The sequence below is a fragment of the Aquila chrysaetos genome, chromosome 6, assembly GCF_900496995.4.
Source record: "Aquila chrysaetos chrysaetos chromosome 6, bAquChr1.4, whole genome shotgun sequence".
Taxonomy (NCBI): domain Eukaryota; kingdom Metazoa; phylum Chordata; class Aves; order Accipitriformes; family Accipitridae; genus Aquila; species Aquila chrysaetos.
In genome coordinates, this window is record NC_044009.1 from 32,812,491 (window position 1) to 32,829,160 (window position 16,670).

Below are 16,670 nucleotides of genomic sequence, written 5' to 3' on the forward strand. Positions count from 1 at the left end.
TAGCGAGACTGCATTACCTGTTCATCTAAAGATGTGAGACACACTGATGGCATTTTGTAGAAATCTTTCTTTCTACAACTATTACCAGTTCATAATTGTTACAACAATTACAGTAGCTGTTAGTATTCTGCTGCCTGTTCTGGATCTGTGCTGTGGTCCAATGGATCTCAGGGTTGTTAAAAAGATAACTGCTACAGGCACCTAATTCACACAAAACCATTCTTTGTGTGAGCACAGGTAACCTTAATTTAAGTTGCAGGACTAAATCTCCATCTTTCTTTCTTGACATCTTTATTTTCAGGTTTTTCACCAAGATTAAACAGAGGAATTCAATCAGTATAACACATCCAGAACATTTTTAAGGGTGAAGAAAAAAAAAAGGGGGGGGGGGGGAGAAATAAAAAGCTAAGACAAGCACTAGCTGGCCTAGAATATCAAAGCAGCAATAGCATAATACAGTGTCATAGATCAGGTCAGACTTGGAATAAATTCCAGAATCATTGCATTCCTAATTTTTATGTTGTTCTCAGTTCCATCAAGCTAAGTAGCAACAGATTTCTTCTCCCTACAGGATAGGAAAAAAACATTTCCCTCACTTCTTTGAAAATGGTTTCTTATGTTCAGAATATTACTGGGACCTTGTTAGCCTTTTCAAATGGCTAGCTTATGCATATATCACCTGGATACTTCACATTTTCTGTAACAGAAATCTCAAGAAGCAAGCATGCTTCCTTTAAAGTTATCACCAAAAATAGAAGCTGCCAAGAAAAGCTAAATTTTTAAAAATTCATTGTTTTATAAAAGATAAGGATACTTCTCAGTTACAGAAAGGTCCCATTTCTACTCTCTGGCAGTGGAGGAGGCCCTTAAAATGAGAAGAAAATATGCCCTGAAAATAACATTTCTACCTAAGATCTCTAAACAGGTCCTAATTCCTGGCCATAACATTTGGGAGGAGGAGGGTGCTGAGTGACGAGTAACACAACCACAATACTCCGCTTCCAAAGGCCTTCAAGAGGCTGTGAAATACAGGTAGTAAGATTGAGCAGCTCTGAGTTTGCTCAGAATTATGTTGGTAGTGGGGAAGATCCCTCTATGTTGCAGAAAGCAGGGAACAAAGATTGACTAAGATACCTTAATACACCCCAAGTATCCATGCCAATCCTTTCCTGTCTTACTGCGGGAATTGGATTACTGAGAATCAGAGCCCTACTATGTATTTTACTTGACCTTCCTACAAGGTCCTAAAACTTTTACAGAGAAAAAAAGTAAAATTTAAAATAAAATATAACTTGGAAATGAGATCTGGTATTGGATACTTCAGGGGAGATGATTGCTCAGTTATTAGCCAAACAAATATCACAAAAATTTCGATAGCTCTGACAGACACATGTGATTAATTACTGTATACATCAGAAAAATACACTTTTTGTCTACATAAGTAATTATTGACATCTTGCTTGCAAGGGGCTGAGAAGGCAACTGGCCAAAAATAATTTTAAATGCAAAATCAAAACCCCTAAGTATGTCCTTGATATATGTCCTTCTTTAGATAAATGAAGGGTATTACTGACTTAAACTCAATACATGAAACAATAAGACTGGAGCTTGAAATAAATTATGTTGATTCAAGTAGACACATATTGCAAAACTGTCTTGCTTTCCTATACAAAGAAATTAATCTTTGTTATATTCTTGCATGGAACAATAAGGCAATAAAGATATGTATTTAATTCCTGCATAATCCTTTTAATGTAGAGCTTAGTTTCTAGATTCATGGCATTTGTGTTTTCAGCTTAAATTTCAAAGCTATGTTGATCAAATCTACAGGTTGCCATTTTTCTTTAAGCATTTTTAAGCTATAATTTGATGCATTTTTAGAATTTTATTATGTCTGTATTTATATTTAACATGTTTGTCTTTTTTATATAGAACACATCAGTGTCAGGCTTCATCTTACTACCACAGAGTCTTCTCTTTTGTTTTTCTTTTAATTATTTTAATTTTCTCACTTATTTTCTTTTCATTACATATACTAATGTTAAGTATTTAAAAGAACAGTGCAACGCTACAGTTAATAATGTACTGCTTTAGCATTTATAGTATTAGTTTCTGAACAAGCATTTATTAAGTATTGGTAAAACAGTATACAAAATGTTATTGCTGTAAATATTCTTACACTCTTTTCTTTTTCCCCCTGTATTTGTGTACTAGGTGGTTGTGAATGCCCTTTTAGGAGCAATTCCATCCATCATGAACGTGCTTCTCGTTTGTCTTATATTCTGGCTAATTTTCAGCATCATGGGAGTAAATCTGTTTGCTGGGAAGTTCTACTACTGTGTTAACACCACAACTGATGAAAGGTTTGAAGTCGACCAAATCAACAATTTTAGTCAGTGCGAGGAACTCATAAAAAACAATCAAAGTGCCCGATGGAAAAACGTGAAAGTAAACTTTGATAATGTAGGATTTGGGTATCTTTCTTTACTTCAAGTAGTAAGTGATCACTCTTTATATATACCTCTTACTGTTTATATGTAATAGTGAAAAGCAATTCTAGCAACAAAGACAGAAAACATATTTACCTGATGATTTTTATCTGTGACTTAGTAATACTGCTGCACTGATACTTGATTACTCTTTTCATAGTAAGCAGCAAGTAGAGCCTACTAAGATGAATAAAGAATTTTTAGGCCATCTGACAGAACAAGTGCTATTCTTCCTATTTATAGATCCTTTAGTCCTCCAGCCCCTTCTACCTTTAAAAGTTTCTACAAGTATCTAGGAATAGTAATCAGCTATCTGAATACTTTAACTTTTACTGTTGCTAAAAAACCAAAAATCTGCATTGGTGTGATTAAGTCACACAGAAGAACTCCAGGTAGGAAATCCCCTCTCAGTCATGTGGCTGCCACCAGTGCAGACTTATGTGACCTAAGAAACAATGTCTCATTCAGAAGAGAAAGAGGAAAAGAAAAATATCATTAGATACTATAATCTATGAAATATTTTCCCTGCTATTTCTGTGCATAAGCACCTAGTGGAGTTTACTTAGCAAAAACGGAAGGAAGAAAAGAAGGCGGACAATATATGCAGAAAGATACTATAAGGTTATGCCTTCAGTATCAAAAATTGTGTCCTCACAACACTATCTTCGTATTTTGGAGTAGCTAATAATCTGACACAACTTAATCAAGAAAATGCTGGACTCTAACCCATATTGTGTGCATTCAGCAACCTCTATGTTCTTTTGAGGTTACTATCTAGTTCTGCAGAATCTTAGTTTTCATTTTTATAGTTTTAAAATAAGTTTCTAGCTTTTATGTTGGCATAAGAAATCTCAATAATACAAATCATTAACATGATACAGTGGTATCGACATGGCCCTGCACAGGGTCTAAAACAATAGTTCTGGGCATTGTGAACTGCCTCTCCCACCTAATGTAGCATCTCACCTGTGTGGCTGATAACTATGACAGTTTAAATTTTACTATGATTAGAATCATAGAATCACAGAATGGTTTGGGTTGGAAAGGACCTTAAAGATCATCTAGTTCCAACCCCCCTGCCATGGGCAGGGACACCTTCCACTAGACCAGGCTGCTCAAAGCCCCATCCAACCTGGCCCTTGAACACTTCCAGGGGACGGGGGCATCCACAACACACTCTCTGGGCAAACCTGTCCCCAGCTGCCTCACCACCCTCCCAGTGAAGAACGTCTCCTTCCATGCCACTTCCATTAATCTAAAATCTACCCTCTTTTCAGTTTAAAAAGCCATTACCCCCCCTTGTCCTTTCACTTACACTGCCCTTGTTAAAAAGGTCCCCTCTCTCCCAGCTTTCCTGTAGGGCCCCCTTTAGGTGCTGGAAGGCTGCTTATAAGGTCTCCCCAGAGCCTTCTCTTCTCCAGGCTGAACAACCCCAACTCTCTCAGCCTGTCTTAATAAAGATTACTTACTTTACTGTCACATCAGGAAAGGGCACAGAGGGATCCAGCAGATATAAAGAAAAACTACTAACATCTGATGCCTTCGCCTTTGCATTGATTGCTCCCAACCTTGCAATCCTAACACAGACACAGCTCTTCCATCTAGTTCTTTTCTCTTGTCTTATTTATTTTTTGAAATCCACTGGCCTGGAATACCCCTTGGCATCGGGGGCACAATGCTTTATTACACATGTTCAGGAGAAACAAGACATCAACAAAACTCTTTCCAAGTGGTCTGCAACTCTTCTTCCAGTAGTAGCCTAGTCTATTCTGGGACAGGGATAACACCAGGTACATTTTTTCCTGGCTTTGTGGCCACAGTCACCACCCCTCAGCTACTTGCAGTCATATATCTTTAAGTGTCCCAGCTATGCATCTTATCCCATCTTCTCTTCATTGAAAAGCAACAAATATTTCTAACATGAAGACTTAGATTCTTAAATTATTGGATTGTTCTGGCAGGCAAATTGGGAGAAATTTGCCAATTGACATACCAGAAAAAAGCAGGGCACTTCTGACATTGCACAAAACAGACGCTTGGCCCTGCATCTTTCAGGGTTTGGTAAGTAAGCCACTAGTAGTGATTTTTGCAGTTATGGAATGATAAAAGCCCGAGAGTGGAGAAAACAAAATATCAGTTTGATTTCAGTTAATGCTTTCAAATGTGCAGAATCTGTGTTTTTTTCACCTTGAAGAACACAAGAAAGGCCACAATTCATAAATGTTTGAGATTCTTACATTACTTTTTCAATCAAAGAAGATATTTATAAGGTGATTTTCTACCTGATATATAAAGTACTTTGGATGAGAATCTAGAACAGGATTCTAAAACCATTGTGTTCAGAAGAAACATGAGAAGTGAATAGGTATGTCATAACCCTAGATTTCCCTACTCTTCCTAATCAGCTTGTAGTAACAGTAAAGATGAGTAAATACTAAGGCATTACTCAATTAGAGGTATCCATTACTAATTCAGAAAAAAAGATAAAGCTATTGAAACATGAGTATTTGGCCCAAAATAAGGTATTAAGCCTGAAAAGTCTGATTAAAAATCATGGTTGCAAGTGGATATGCTTTCTGTGCACCCAATGTGAAATTAATGGCCTTTTTTTAACATCTTAATGATTAGTTGAAAAGTCTACTGAAGTCATTTGGTTCTCCACCTTAACAACCTCAGGCACAGACTTTTGTTTAGGTTGTGATGGACCTGAGAAAATAAACCCATAGTGGTCAATGTCATTTTTCTAATGACAAACTCAGTGAGAAATATCAATGCATGAGGTACTGATACAAGGTCCCTTTTTCAGGAAGCTAGAAACTTACTACAGAAAGCTGCCTCTTACAATCCAGTATTATTTCCTTTCTCCGTTTTACCCTCTGACTCATGTCCTTTGAGCCAGTCAAAGAAGAGTATTGTATATCCCTTCAGCTGGGTTATAGGTAATACCACATCTATTTTCTGTATCACTGAGGTTTTCTATCTGGAGTGAATACTACTGGAAGTAGTACCATTTTCATAACAAAAAAAAATCCAAATGAAAACCAGCCAAAAGAAGTCCAAACCCTGGCACTGAGGACCTTATTATTCTGGGAATGACATAAATTAGTCCCATGAACAATTTTTGTTTTGAATCACAAAAAGCCGTTTCTGGTAGTATATGGGTCTGTTCATCGTAGAAACAAACCACTCTTTTTATAGAGTAATATAGAAAAGAAACATAGATATTTTACATAGAAATACTCAAAAGAAGCAGGATAATTTCAGAAAGAAATATTCTAGGCTCAAAAAAATAAATTGGAAATGTGTGGCAGTGGCTTTTTAAGCAAAAAGAACTCTCTGACAAGCTGTTTCTTGAGTTTCCTTGGCAGTGATGGCAAATGAATTTCTGGAATGAGGGACCTAAGAAAAGAACATAAACTAATTTTTGGTTTGCATGTTGTATTTTTTTTTCTTTTGGGGGAGGGGTGTGTGTGGAAGATCTTTAGTATTGATAGCAATGTTATAATTCTTTCTGCCCCAAAATACAGGCTAACAATACATGCCATTGATATAACCAAGTTTTACAGACTTTGTTGATCAGAGACTATTTTCCTAAATTCTTACATAATTTGGAGCGTAAATATTCATGCCATCAGTCATATAAGTACCCATTCTCTCTATAAGAATTTTTTTCTTCTATGATGCAGAGTAGCTCATGTTGGTCTATGTGGATCTCCAAACTTCTTTTTTTCATTTCTTGGTCTGAACTTGTGTGAGTATTTCTCTGTCCCTAAAGAAAAGCATGAAAGCAGAGACAGATCTGCTGGAGAAATTCCTTTCACAGTTTTCATGCATCAATGAGTGAAGCGGAAGAGGTTGGTGTACACAAAGAGATGTGGCATCTGCCCTGATAATTTTATGGCCTTATGCCTTTTTAACTTGAACCTAGTGTTTGGATCCTTTGGTAAGTAAATCTCCCAGAGGCCTGCTTTTATCCTGCTGGTAAGCGTATATCCTGCTTACCAGGATAAAATGTGGCAAACCAGTGGGTCTCAAAGCACAATGTTATGTTATTCTGCTGTTAATAATATAAATAAGAAAACACACCTTGTGAAGTGTAGGGTAAAAAAATCAGAAGCTGAATTTTAGGGCTATAAGATTAGGATGGCTTCAAAGTTCCAGCAAGTTAATATTCTAAAAGCAAGATGCTGTCTTCAATAGGGAATGTGAATCGTCCTGGTGGTTATTTCTGGTAAAGAAATGGAGTGGTGAAACTCCAGCATTACTTATAACTTCATTAGAAATTATTAATTAGAGAAAAAAGTCTTCATACTTTTAACCATAGTAAAGTAGATTGGGAGATTTTTGTTTTGTTGGTTTTTCCAACTACATTTGAATCTGCAGTTGTATGCATGTTTTTCAAATTTCCTTGGGGGAAAAAAAGTTTGGAACAGATGCTGATTTCAGTTACACTGCTGTAATCTTTGAAATCAATGAATTACTCCTGATTCAGTGTCACTAAGAATATACAATATATTTTTATAGTTGAATATACAAAAAGGAAACTAAGAATTTGATGTCTTAGTCATATTTCTGGGTTATTTTCTATTCAGTATGCACAAATGCCTCAATAATACCTTATTCCAGTTAAAGAAAATGTGTTGCAGATAAATTTACACCTAACCTAAGCAGGCCTAAGCTTCTACTGAATGCAGTAGAAATAATACTCTTTCATTAAATGTGATGTCTTGACACTGAACCTCCAGTTCCATTACTTGCTATTGTTCAGGCAACATATTTAAAAATTACAAGTTCTCCTGCTGAACTGACGCTTCTTCTTTGGGAATTAAGAATCTCTTTTCTCACAGCTAAGTTCTCAACCAGTGTAAATGGTTTTGCATAATGATTACATTCACTGATTCCTACTGATTTTCAGTAAAAAAAACCAAATAAAATGAATAATATCATGAGGGAGCATATTTTATTATTAAAATTACTTAATTTTAATTAGGTTTTGGGAGTGGTTTTTGTCTTCATTTCTTCAATAATGGTAATATGGTTTTGTGAAACTCATTGTGGAAAATACACATTGTGCTTTACATATTTTGAACTGTAAGATAGAAATATGTTATATTTACATTTTTTCACCCTCACACTCTTTTCAAGTTGCCTTTTTAATAATAGTAGTAGTAGTAGTAGTAATAATAATAATAACAACAACAACAACAACAACAATACAGCTCAGTTTTTCAGCTCTTTTTCCTAGCACTAGCTGAAAGGTACTGTCTGTTTATAATGGAGTACTTTACTGATGATGGTGAAGCTTAATATTTTAAAATTAGTCTATTTTTTCCCTGTTCACTCTAGTTAGTCTAGGCTACACCAATAATTTTACAAAAAACAATAATTCCACTTTCCCTGGAGTGATATGCAAGGATCACCATGTATCTGAATCTGAGGCAACAGCACACACTTTGCAGAAGAGCCACTCCATCATTTGCATCATCTTTCTGATGTAAAAGTATGCCCATTATTTGCATTTAGTGTTTCAGGTTGAAGTGCTGATTTCCACCTGACATGACATTCCAAAAAATGCAAATAATGTACCAAGACAGAAACAAAAGTTGCGCCTTTAAGACGTGAAGTAATCATCATGCCCTATTTAGACCTTGTAAGACCTCAGCTGAAATACTGAGTCCAGTTTTGGTTACCATTTCAAGAGATGCACTAGTGGAAGAGAGCTCAGAGGAAAATAATGAGAATGATCAGAGCTCTGGAAAACAAGATCTATATGGAAAGATTGAAGGAACAGTGATCACAACCTAAAGAAGAAAGGCAGCAACAATCAGTTTGCAAATAAGTAAAAGGTGCTGCACAAAGGATGATTAGTACTCTGTTCTCCAGATATGTAATGATTATGATAAGTGACAGTCTAAAATGACAACAGAAGGATTTAGATATCAGGAAACAATAAAGACAAGTGTCGGAATAAATATTTTTTATGAGATCGTGGAGTGTCCATCATTAAAAGTCTTTTTGAGAACATGTATTAGAAAATACATAAATAAAGCTGATCCTACCTCTCCTAATCCCTTGCAGTCCAACTATTCCACAAGGACTTTAAATTATTCAGCTGAGACTTCTACTTGTTTCAGATTCATTGATTTATTGGTTCTCTGATTTCACCATCATACTGTAAGTTGCCTGAACTCCATATTTTCTGTGTTGGCCCCAAGATGTGAAAGTTGTTGCATACTGGATTTGCATCTCAGGATAATCATGCTCTTTTTGGTATTCCACTGTTTCAAAACTGTAAGGGACCTCTTTTTCCTTTAAGAAAATAATTCCTTCTCATTTTAAGTTCACTTCAGGATGATGCCAGCTGCTTTGTATGCTGCATAAGCAAAGCCTTTTTGAAATCTCCACTAGAAATGAAACCTCAAGATGATGGAGATACAGCAATAACCATGGATGAAGAGTGTTCCACTCCTGACTTGTTTCTGCGACTGGTCTCTATGGCAAGGAATATGAAGGAACCAATGATCTGCAGCCTTGTTCAGCAAAATTATAATAGGGATTAAGTGACAGAGAACTATCTCACCACTTTGTTCTATTCTGGGCACAACTGCATTAAAAGCTGAGTGATTTCTACTTGGAGATGTTGCCTAGTCAAAAGAGAACTAATTGCTACAAAGAGAAAATTACTTTCTGTTTTGAACACTCAGATGATGCAATCTACACCTCACCGTCAAATATAAAAATTTGCAGATTTTGGGCAGAAGAAATAGCTATAAAAATTCATTAAATGCTACCACCTATGAGGCATATTAAGTCTTTGATCACATAAAGCACATCTTCTTCTTACCAGTTTATCTCAGAACATATCTGAGGGATCTAGCCTCTGTAAAACACAATACAATATATTTGAAGTGAAAATAGAATTACTAAATCAATCTTTCAAAGTAGAGAAAACTAAAAATTCTGATTGATAGGAAAATACTTTATCTGAGCTGATCAAATTTTTGGTTCCCTTTGGTTGCCAGCTTTTTGACTGATTTGAGAGAGAGGGACTACACATCAGTCTTCATTGGTGGCAACTCAGTTACATAAGGCTATTTCTCAGCTGTATATAGCCTTTGCAGCTGACATGATTTGATGAACATTTAGTCCACTAAAATGACACTGCATTCTACCATTTGTGTTAATTAATGAGAAATAAGTTAATTACACTTACTGCTTAAAATGTTCATATAGAGACAAAATAAGGTGATACATAGTAGTGTATCCGATGAGCAGCTGTGAAAAAGGCCGAGACAAAATTATCTAGAAATCTCATGTTATGCTAATTATTCCTGGTGCTGTACTCAGTTGCTGGAAATAATTACATGAATTGTCTTCAAGCTTTATGCTTAAACAGGTGTGTACTGTTTACAGGCTACATTTAAAGGCTGGATGGATATTATGTATGCAGCTATTGACTCAAGAGATGTAAGTACTGCAAATATTTATCTTTTTTTTTCTTGACGTCTGTCTATCAACAAGTGTGTCTTCATATATCTTCCAAAAGCAATACATATCCATACAATAGAATGAAACAAAATTAAATTAACTAATATGAGATTCTGCTGTAACAAATTCTGGAAAACTAAATGCAAACTGCCAGATGCTGTCAGTAATAGATGGAATGGACAAAATATATTGATATAAATGACAGGAGTGTTGTCCAAACACAAAATATTAAGGACATTTTGCCCAAGGTTGCTGCTTGTTCAGTTCAAATTTTCACATGATATCTTAGGAATGATATTTCACATTTTTTTTTCTTAGGTATTACAGCAACCCAAGTATGAAGACAACCTGTACATGTATTTGTATTTTGTCATCTTTATCATTTTTGGGTCTTTTTTCACCCTGAACCTGTTCATTGGTGTCATTATTGATAACTTCAATCAGCAAAAAAAGAAGATAAGTATTGTTTCATTTCTCTTCTAAGGATATTCTAAAATACCGCATTTTTACATGTGCATGATATATGGAATGTACACCCAAGGTTTGTTCAAAATTGAAAAAGCTGAAGTATATTAGGATAAAAAAATCTTACCAAGATGTAGTATGCATTAACGTCATAAGATTTTACATTGTAGTGAATGGGACAGACCCTCCTGTTTCCAATGTCCATTTTAGTCTTCCTCAAGTCATCTGCTTTTCCATGCCTACACTTCATGAAATCTCCTTACATGATCAAACCTCTGATTTAGGCCTCTACATTAGAGCACTCGTAATTTCTTGATGATTTTCTTCTTGATTTGTAGTGATTCTATCAGCACACAAAAAATAGCTACATGGTTATGAAAAATAAAGCATTATTTCATCACACTACTACAGATGCTGGTTTAATGATCCCAGGTATTCAAGTTCTGTTTTGCGGCAACTGAACAGTCTGAAACTATACAGAACAGGAGTGGTTTGTAACTATCTCAGGGCCATTTTTTATTGTTTCATAGTGCAGATGTAGATAATCTCACTGGTACAGTTGGTCTGGGCATCAGATGCTCATCTTTAAAATTATTTTCTGTAAATAGATAAGGTAATGAAAGCTAAAGGACATAAGCATCTATGAATTACTAGTTTAATTTTACCTTACTGGACTTCATCACTTTCTTTGGGTTTATGTTAGTAATGCGAGATGCTAAGATTTTTGGAAGCTCTACATGCTAGAGGCCTAGAGGTATATGGTTAGGGAGCCTGTCCAGCGTACTGTGCATGCACTCTCATGTCTTCAAGCTTCCCAAACACTCCTCCACAAAAGGGCTGCATCCAGTCCTATGTGTTCATAGACATTCCTGGAATTAGATGTCTGCACGTATCTTTTATCCAGGAAAAATTTACTTCAAGACGTATGTGGAGTCTGATGGGTTTTCATTCAAGCTGTCTCTACAAGAAAGTTACTATGGGCAGTGGATTTTGGTTAGGTTGCCATGAAAGACCCATAATTGTCTCTTTATCTTCACTGCCAGACTCCAAAGGCCAGTTCTGGCTTTTGCTAATCAGAACTTAATTGAACATGGAAGCTAATCAAGATAAAAGACTTGAAAGAGAGTATTTTGCTGTTAACAGTATCAAGAACCCTTCAATCTTCAGCTTAGTTTCTCCAAAGTCTGATAATCTATCTTCTCAAAAACCTTGAAGACTTTGAGTCTCAGTGTTAATGTTGTGATTGCTAAACTAGAGATAGCTAAAGCATTAATGCATCCATGTACTGAAAACCTGACTTTGTCTGCTTCCATTGTTTCATTAAAATCACAGTTCAGAAGTGACAGTACTGAGCAGCCCAGACTATTTGAGTTTATCTCAGATGCTGTTTACTGCATCTCTTCCTACAAAAGAGGTATTGAAAAGGATTTCTTGGAGTTCAAGGAAAATATAGAAAAATGCTGCATTATTTTTAGTGAGATGCAGTACTGGATGTTCAGACAACTTCTGAACTAAATGCATAGGTTGAATTTGATAACGAAGAGATTTTTCCCAATTCGGTCTTCTTGATTTTCATGAAATAAATAAATAAATCACGTTTCTCTTTAAGAGTTTTTTCAACACTGCATTTAAATGTGATTATAACCAGTTTTGATATCATGTTTTTACTTTGGAGGTCAAGACATATTTATGACAGAAGAGCAGAAGAAATACTACAATGCAATGAAAAAGCTGGGATCCAAAAAACCACAAAAACCTATACCAAGACCAGGGGTAAAATTATTTATATATGTCAGACCAATAGCTATTTATGAACAGCTGAGTTTTTATTGATATATAGAGAGCAGAAATATGCCCATGTGAAAACTATCATTAACTAGTGTATCAGTCAGCAAAAATGGAAAATGAAAACACAGTAAAAAAAATTATTTTCCCTTGCAACCATTTTAGGTATGAATATACAGACAAAGAAGGTTGAACTAAGCTGTTGCATTCACTTTAATTTGACTACTCTATTTAAGATCACTAGTTACATTTTTATTGAAGTCTCATAGGCCTTACTGCAAATATTTTTCTACTTTCTTCTAACAGGAGAAGAAAAACAATTAGAGTTTATATTGGATGTTTCTTTTTTTCTTTTCTCCGCAGAACAAATTCCAAGGCATGGTCTTTGATTTTGTGACACAGCAAGTATTTGACATCAGCATCATGATTCTTATTTGTCTTAACATGGTTACCATGATGGTAGAGACTGATGATCAGAGTGAAGAAATGGAAAATATTTTATACTGGATAAACCTGGTGTTCATTGTCCTTTTCACTGGAGAATGTGTCCTGAAATTAATTTCACTTCGCCATTACTATTTCACTATAGGCTGGAACATTTTTGATTTTGTAGTTGTCATCCTCTCAATAGTAGGTAAGTCTGGTTTATTAAACTAAAAAGTGAGTAAAATGAATATAAGATAAACTCCTACTCAAATAGAGCTATATGGTTGGCTTTTCCCATTGCAAGGTTTACAACCAAGTCATGCAACTTTTCATTTTATCTAATAATTTACCTAATCTAACTATCAAAACTGTTACAATCATTCAACATATATTGCACCTGCAAATATTAAGTATAACAAAAGTTATGCAAGTGGAATCTACAGAATATCTTTAAATGCTACATAGAACCACCAATTTTAAAACTATTTTTCTAAATTTCTACTATGATATGGAGATTAAGTGGTAACGTATCTTGGTTTTATTTTTTTCTGTTTTAGGTATGTTTTTAGCCGAGATGATTGAAAAGTATTTTGTGTCCCCCACACTATTCAGAGTCATCCGACTCGCCAGAATTGGTCGAATCCTGCGTCTCATTAAAGGCGCTAAGGGAATCCGCACTCTGCTTTTTGCTTTGATGATGTCTCTTCCTGCTCTGTTCAACATTGGTCTGCTGCTGTTCCTGGTCATGTTTATCTATGCGATATTTGGCATGTCCAACTTTGCCTATGTTAAGCGGGAAGCTGGTATAGATGACATGTTCAACTTTGAAACATTTGGCAACAGCATGATCTGCCTATTTCAAATTACCACATCTGCTGGCTGGGATGGTTTGCTAGCCCCAATTCTTAACAGTGGGGAGCCAGACTGTGACCCTAACAAAGCTCATCCGGGGAGCTCCGTTAAAGGCGACTGCGGCAACCCTTCCGTTGGGATTTTCTTCTTTGTCAGCTACATTATCATATCATTTCTGGTAGTGGTGAACATGTACATTGCTGTGATTTTGGAGAACTTTGGTGTTGCTACTGAAGAAAGCGCTGAACCCTTGAGTGAGGATGACTTTGAGATGTTCTATGAAGTCTGGGAAAAGTTTGATCCTGATGCAACACAATTCATGGAATTTGAGAAATTGTCTGATTTTGCAGCAGCACTTGAGCCTCCTCTTCATCTACCCAAACCAAACAAAGTTCAGCTTATTGCAATGGATCTACCCATGGTAAGCGGTGACAGAATTCACTGCCTTGACATCTTGTTTGCTTTCACAAAGCGTGTTTTGGGGGAAAGTGGGGAGATGGATGCCCTCAGAATACAGATGGAAGATAGATTTATGGCATCCAATCCTTCAAAAGCTTCCTACGAACCAATTACAACCACATTAAAAAGAAAACAGGAGGAGGTATCTGCTGTCATTATTCAACGGGCTTATAGACGTCACCTTTTAAAACGAACAGTAAAACAAGCTTCCTTTATCTATAACAAAAATAAAACTGAAGGAGGGGCTGGTCAGGGTATGAAAGATGAAATCCTTATTGACAAGTTAAATGAAAACTCATTTACAGAGAAAACTGATATAACCGCATCAACAGCAGTTTGTCCACCTTCTTATGATCGTGTAACAAGGCCAGTCAAAGAAAAGCATGAAAAGGAAGATAAAGATGTTCAGAAATAAAAGCAAATACCAAGCAAAATCATCTATGTGCAAAATTGTTCATACCCTGTAAGGATCATGTGTTTGTGTCAACAGGACTCCTGCTGGAGGTCTATGCCAAACTGACAATTTTTACAAATATACTGTACATTAAAGGTCAGTGCCTATTAAAAGACAGTGACCCCTCGTCAGTGACTGTGACTGTGATATGGGGAAACAACCTTGACAGGAGGTTACTGTTCTCACTACCAGCTGACACTGCTGAAGAGGAGAGAAAAAATGGCTACTCAGACTGTAGGGACCAGTAAAAGGGGTGCAAACCAAGTATTTGTGTGTTTAGCATAAAACAATACAGTAACTGTATCCACTGTTTGCATTTCAACTGCCACACACATCATATTTTTACAAAATCTGTGTTGGTGGATTCATCTTATTTTTATTCATATGTTGTTTATTATATGTGACTATTTTTGTAAATGGGGCTTCTGTTGGGGAAGGGCATTAAGTACACCTTTACAGGTACAAGGGCCAGGTGTTCTATTATACGACTAATATACACACAGAAATTATTTGCATGAAGGCATGCTGCACTTATAGATCATGCATGAAAATAACATTAAGTCACAAAGAACAACAGATTTTTTTAGCGCAGTGTTTCTGGAAAGGAATAACAGATTTTGAGGTGCTTAATTAATGTATTCATGTTGTACCACATCCAAACAAGTCTGGGTATGCCTGTAAAGTCCCCTATAACTCACAAGAACAGTAGAGACAGATTATTTTTTGCACAGACCATTAATTTTCAGAAAGTGCAAACTTCTTTCTAGGTCTGGAGTCACAGATTTTGTCTTTGTCAAATGTCTTTCTGCCTATGAGTACTAAATGAATCTCCCTCAGCCCTCCAAATTGATCAAAAAGAGCCCTTTATAAAGTTGTTCTGCTTTATCCTGCAGTATTGTTTAGCCATCTTCAGCTCTCAGTAAGGTTGATGTTGTACCTGTTAATGAAAAGCCCCCTGCTATGTAAATAGTAATTTTTAACCTGTGGTGCATGTTTGAGCAAACAGATAATGACCTTAGCACATTTATTGCATCAAATATGTACCACAATAAATGTAGTGTGCAAGCATTCAACAGGTAAAATTATGTATTATCTACCATTATAGATAGTTTGGATGCTATCAATGCATGTTTATATTGCCTATGCTGCTGTTCCTTTGACTGTCCAGGATTCTTAAATATGGGAAGCCATACATCAGAGCTAAATGAAATAAACTACTCAACAAGACCTCATTCCTCCATACCATTAAGCAATATTTTGCAGCTATTTAGGAGCTTATTTGTTTTACATTTTTGAATTTTCAGTGAAAAGCATATAGTGTATATCCAAACTGTACAGACATGTTGAAAACTACTAAACCTGTTGAAAATAATGTTAGAATTTTATAAGCAAATATAAATACTGTAAAAATCATTTTATTTTATTTTTCAGCATTATGTACATAAAACAAGAACTGAATTTTATCTTCAGGTTGATATCACGCCATTTTTGTTACTTTCTGTCCATAGCACTTTTTCACAGAAGAACTCCAGAGAACAAGATATAACTAAGAGAATGGATAGCTGTATGTTCTTATTTTTTACAATATCTGCAAACATGCCAATACTTTCTGTGAAATAAGTTCATAATTTGCTTCTAAAAATCTAAGGTTTTTTGCAGTTGGGAAATGGTGTAAAGTTAAAATTGAATGTCTAAGCAGTGCCTGCATCATAAGTTTTCAGATACAACCTTTCTTTCACAGAACCCTTAATCTTTTCTCATATTTAATCACATATTTTTTTTCTGATTCATGCTGCACTAGAACAGTTCTAAATGTTATCTTGGGTCCACAATATTTTTTCACAAAGAGAAAGTAGCAAAATTGTATAATCCAACACATCAGGACATTTTATGTTTCTTACACAGGAAAATTAAATATAGATTACTTTTATTAAAATTATTGACTAATACTGTATTAGTGAACTGCATGCAGGAAAATGCTACTATTACCCTAACTGATGCTAAAGAACATTATTAATGCGCCGATATAATAAAGATTCCATTTTTTATTGTATGTTCCTTTTGTCTTTATTATCTGACATCAATATAAAAAAGGTATGCTTCTAAAACCACAGAATGAGAGGATACTGAAAACCTTTACAGCCAGCTATACTGTTTTTCCACGTAAGCAAATCCTTGGGACTTGCTTGTTAGTCACCAACAAGGAGTTTCTAATTCAATGCATGTTAGACACTGAGCATGATGATTCTGCA

At 35.5% G+C, this 16,670-nt stretch overlaps 1 protein-coding gene across 6 annotated transcripts in view; it reads left to right on the forward strand.

The window, feature by feature from the left end:
• The window catches only part of SCN1A (sodium voltage-gated channel alpha subunit 1), a 102,645-nt gene extending 86,174 nt beyond the window's left edge, over nt 1–16,471 (forward strand). For all 6 annotated transcript variants that reach the window (XM_030019343.1, XM_030019344.2, XM_030019338.2 and 3 more), the window contains 6 exons: nt 2,215–2,496; nt 9,903–9,956; nt 10,296–10,433; nt 12,111–12,215; nt 12,591–12,861; nt 13,211–16,471. In XM_030019343.1, the coding sequence (XP_029875203.1) occupies nt 2,215–2,496; nt 9,903–9,956; nt 10,296–10,433; nt 12,111–12,215; nt 12,591–12,861; nt 13,211–14,379 (2,019 nt within the window). In that variant the 3' untranslated portion in view covers nt 14,380–16,471. The remainder of the gene's footprint in view (nt 1–2,214; nt 2,497–9,902; nt 9,957–10,295; nt 10,434–12,110; nt 12,216–12,590; nt 12,862–13,210) is intronic.
• The last annotated feature ends 199 nt before the right edge of the window (nt 16,472–16,670 follow it).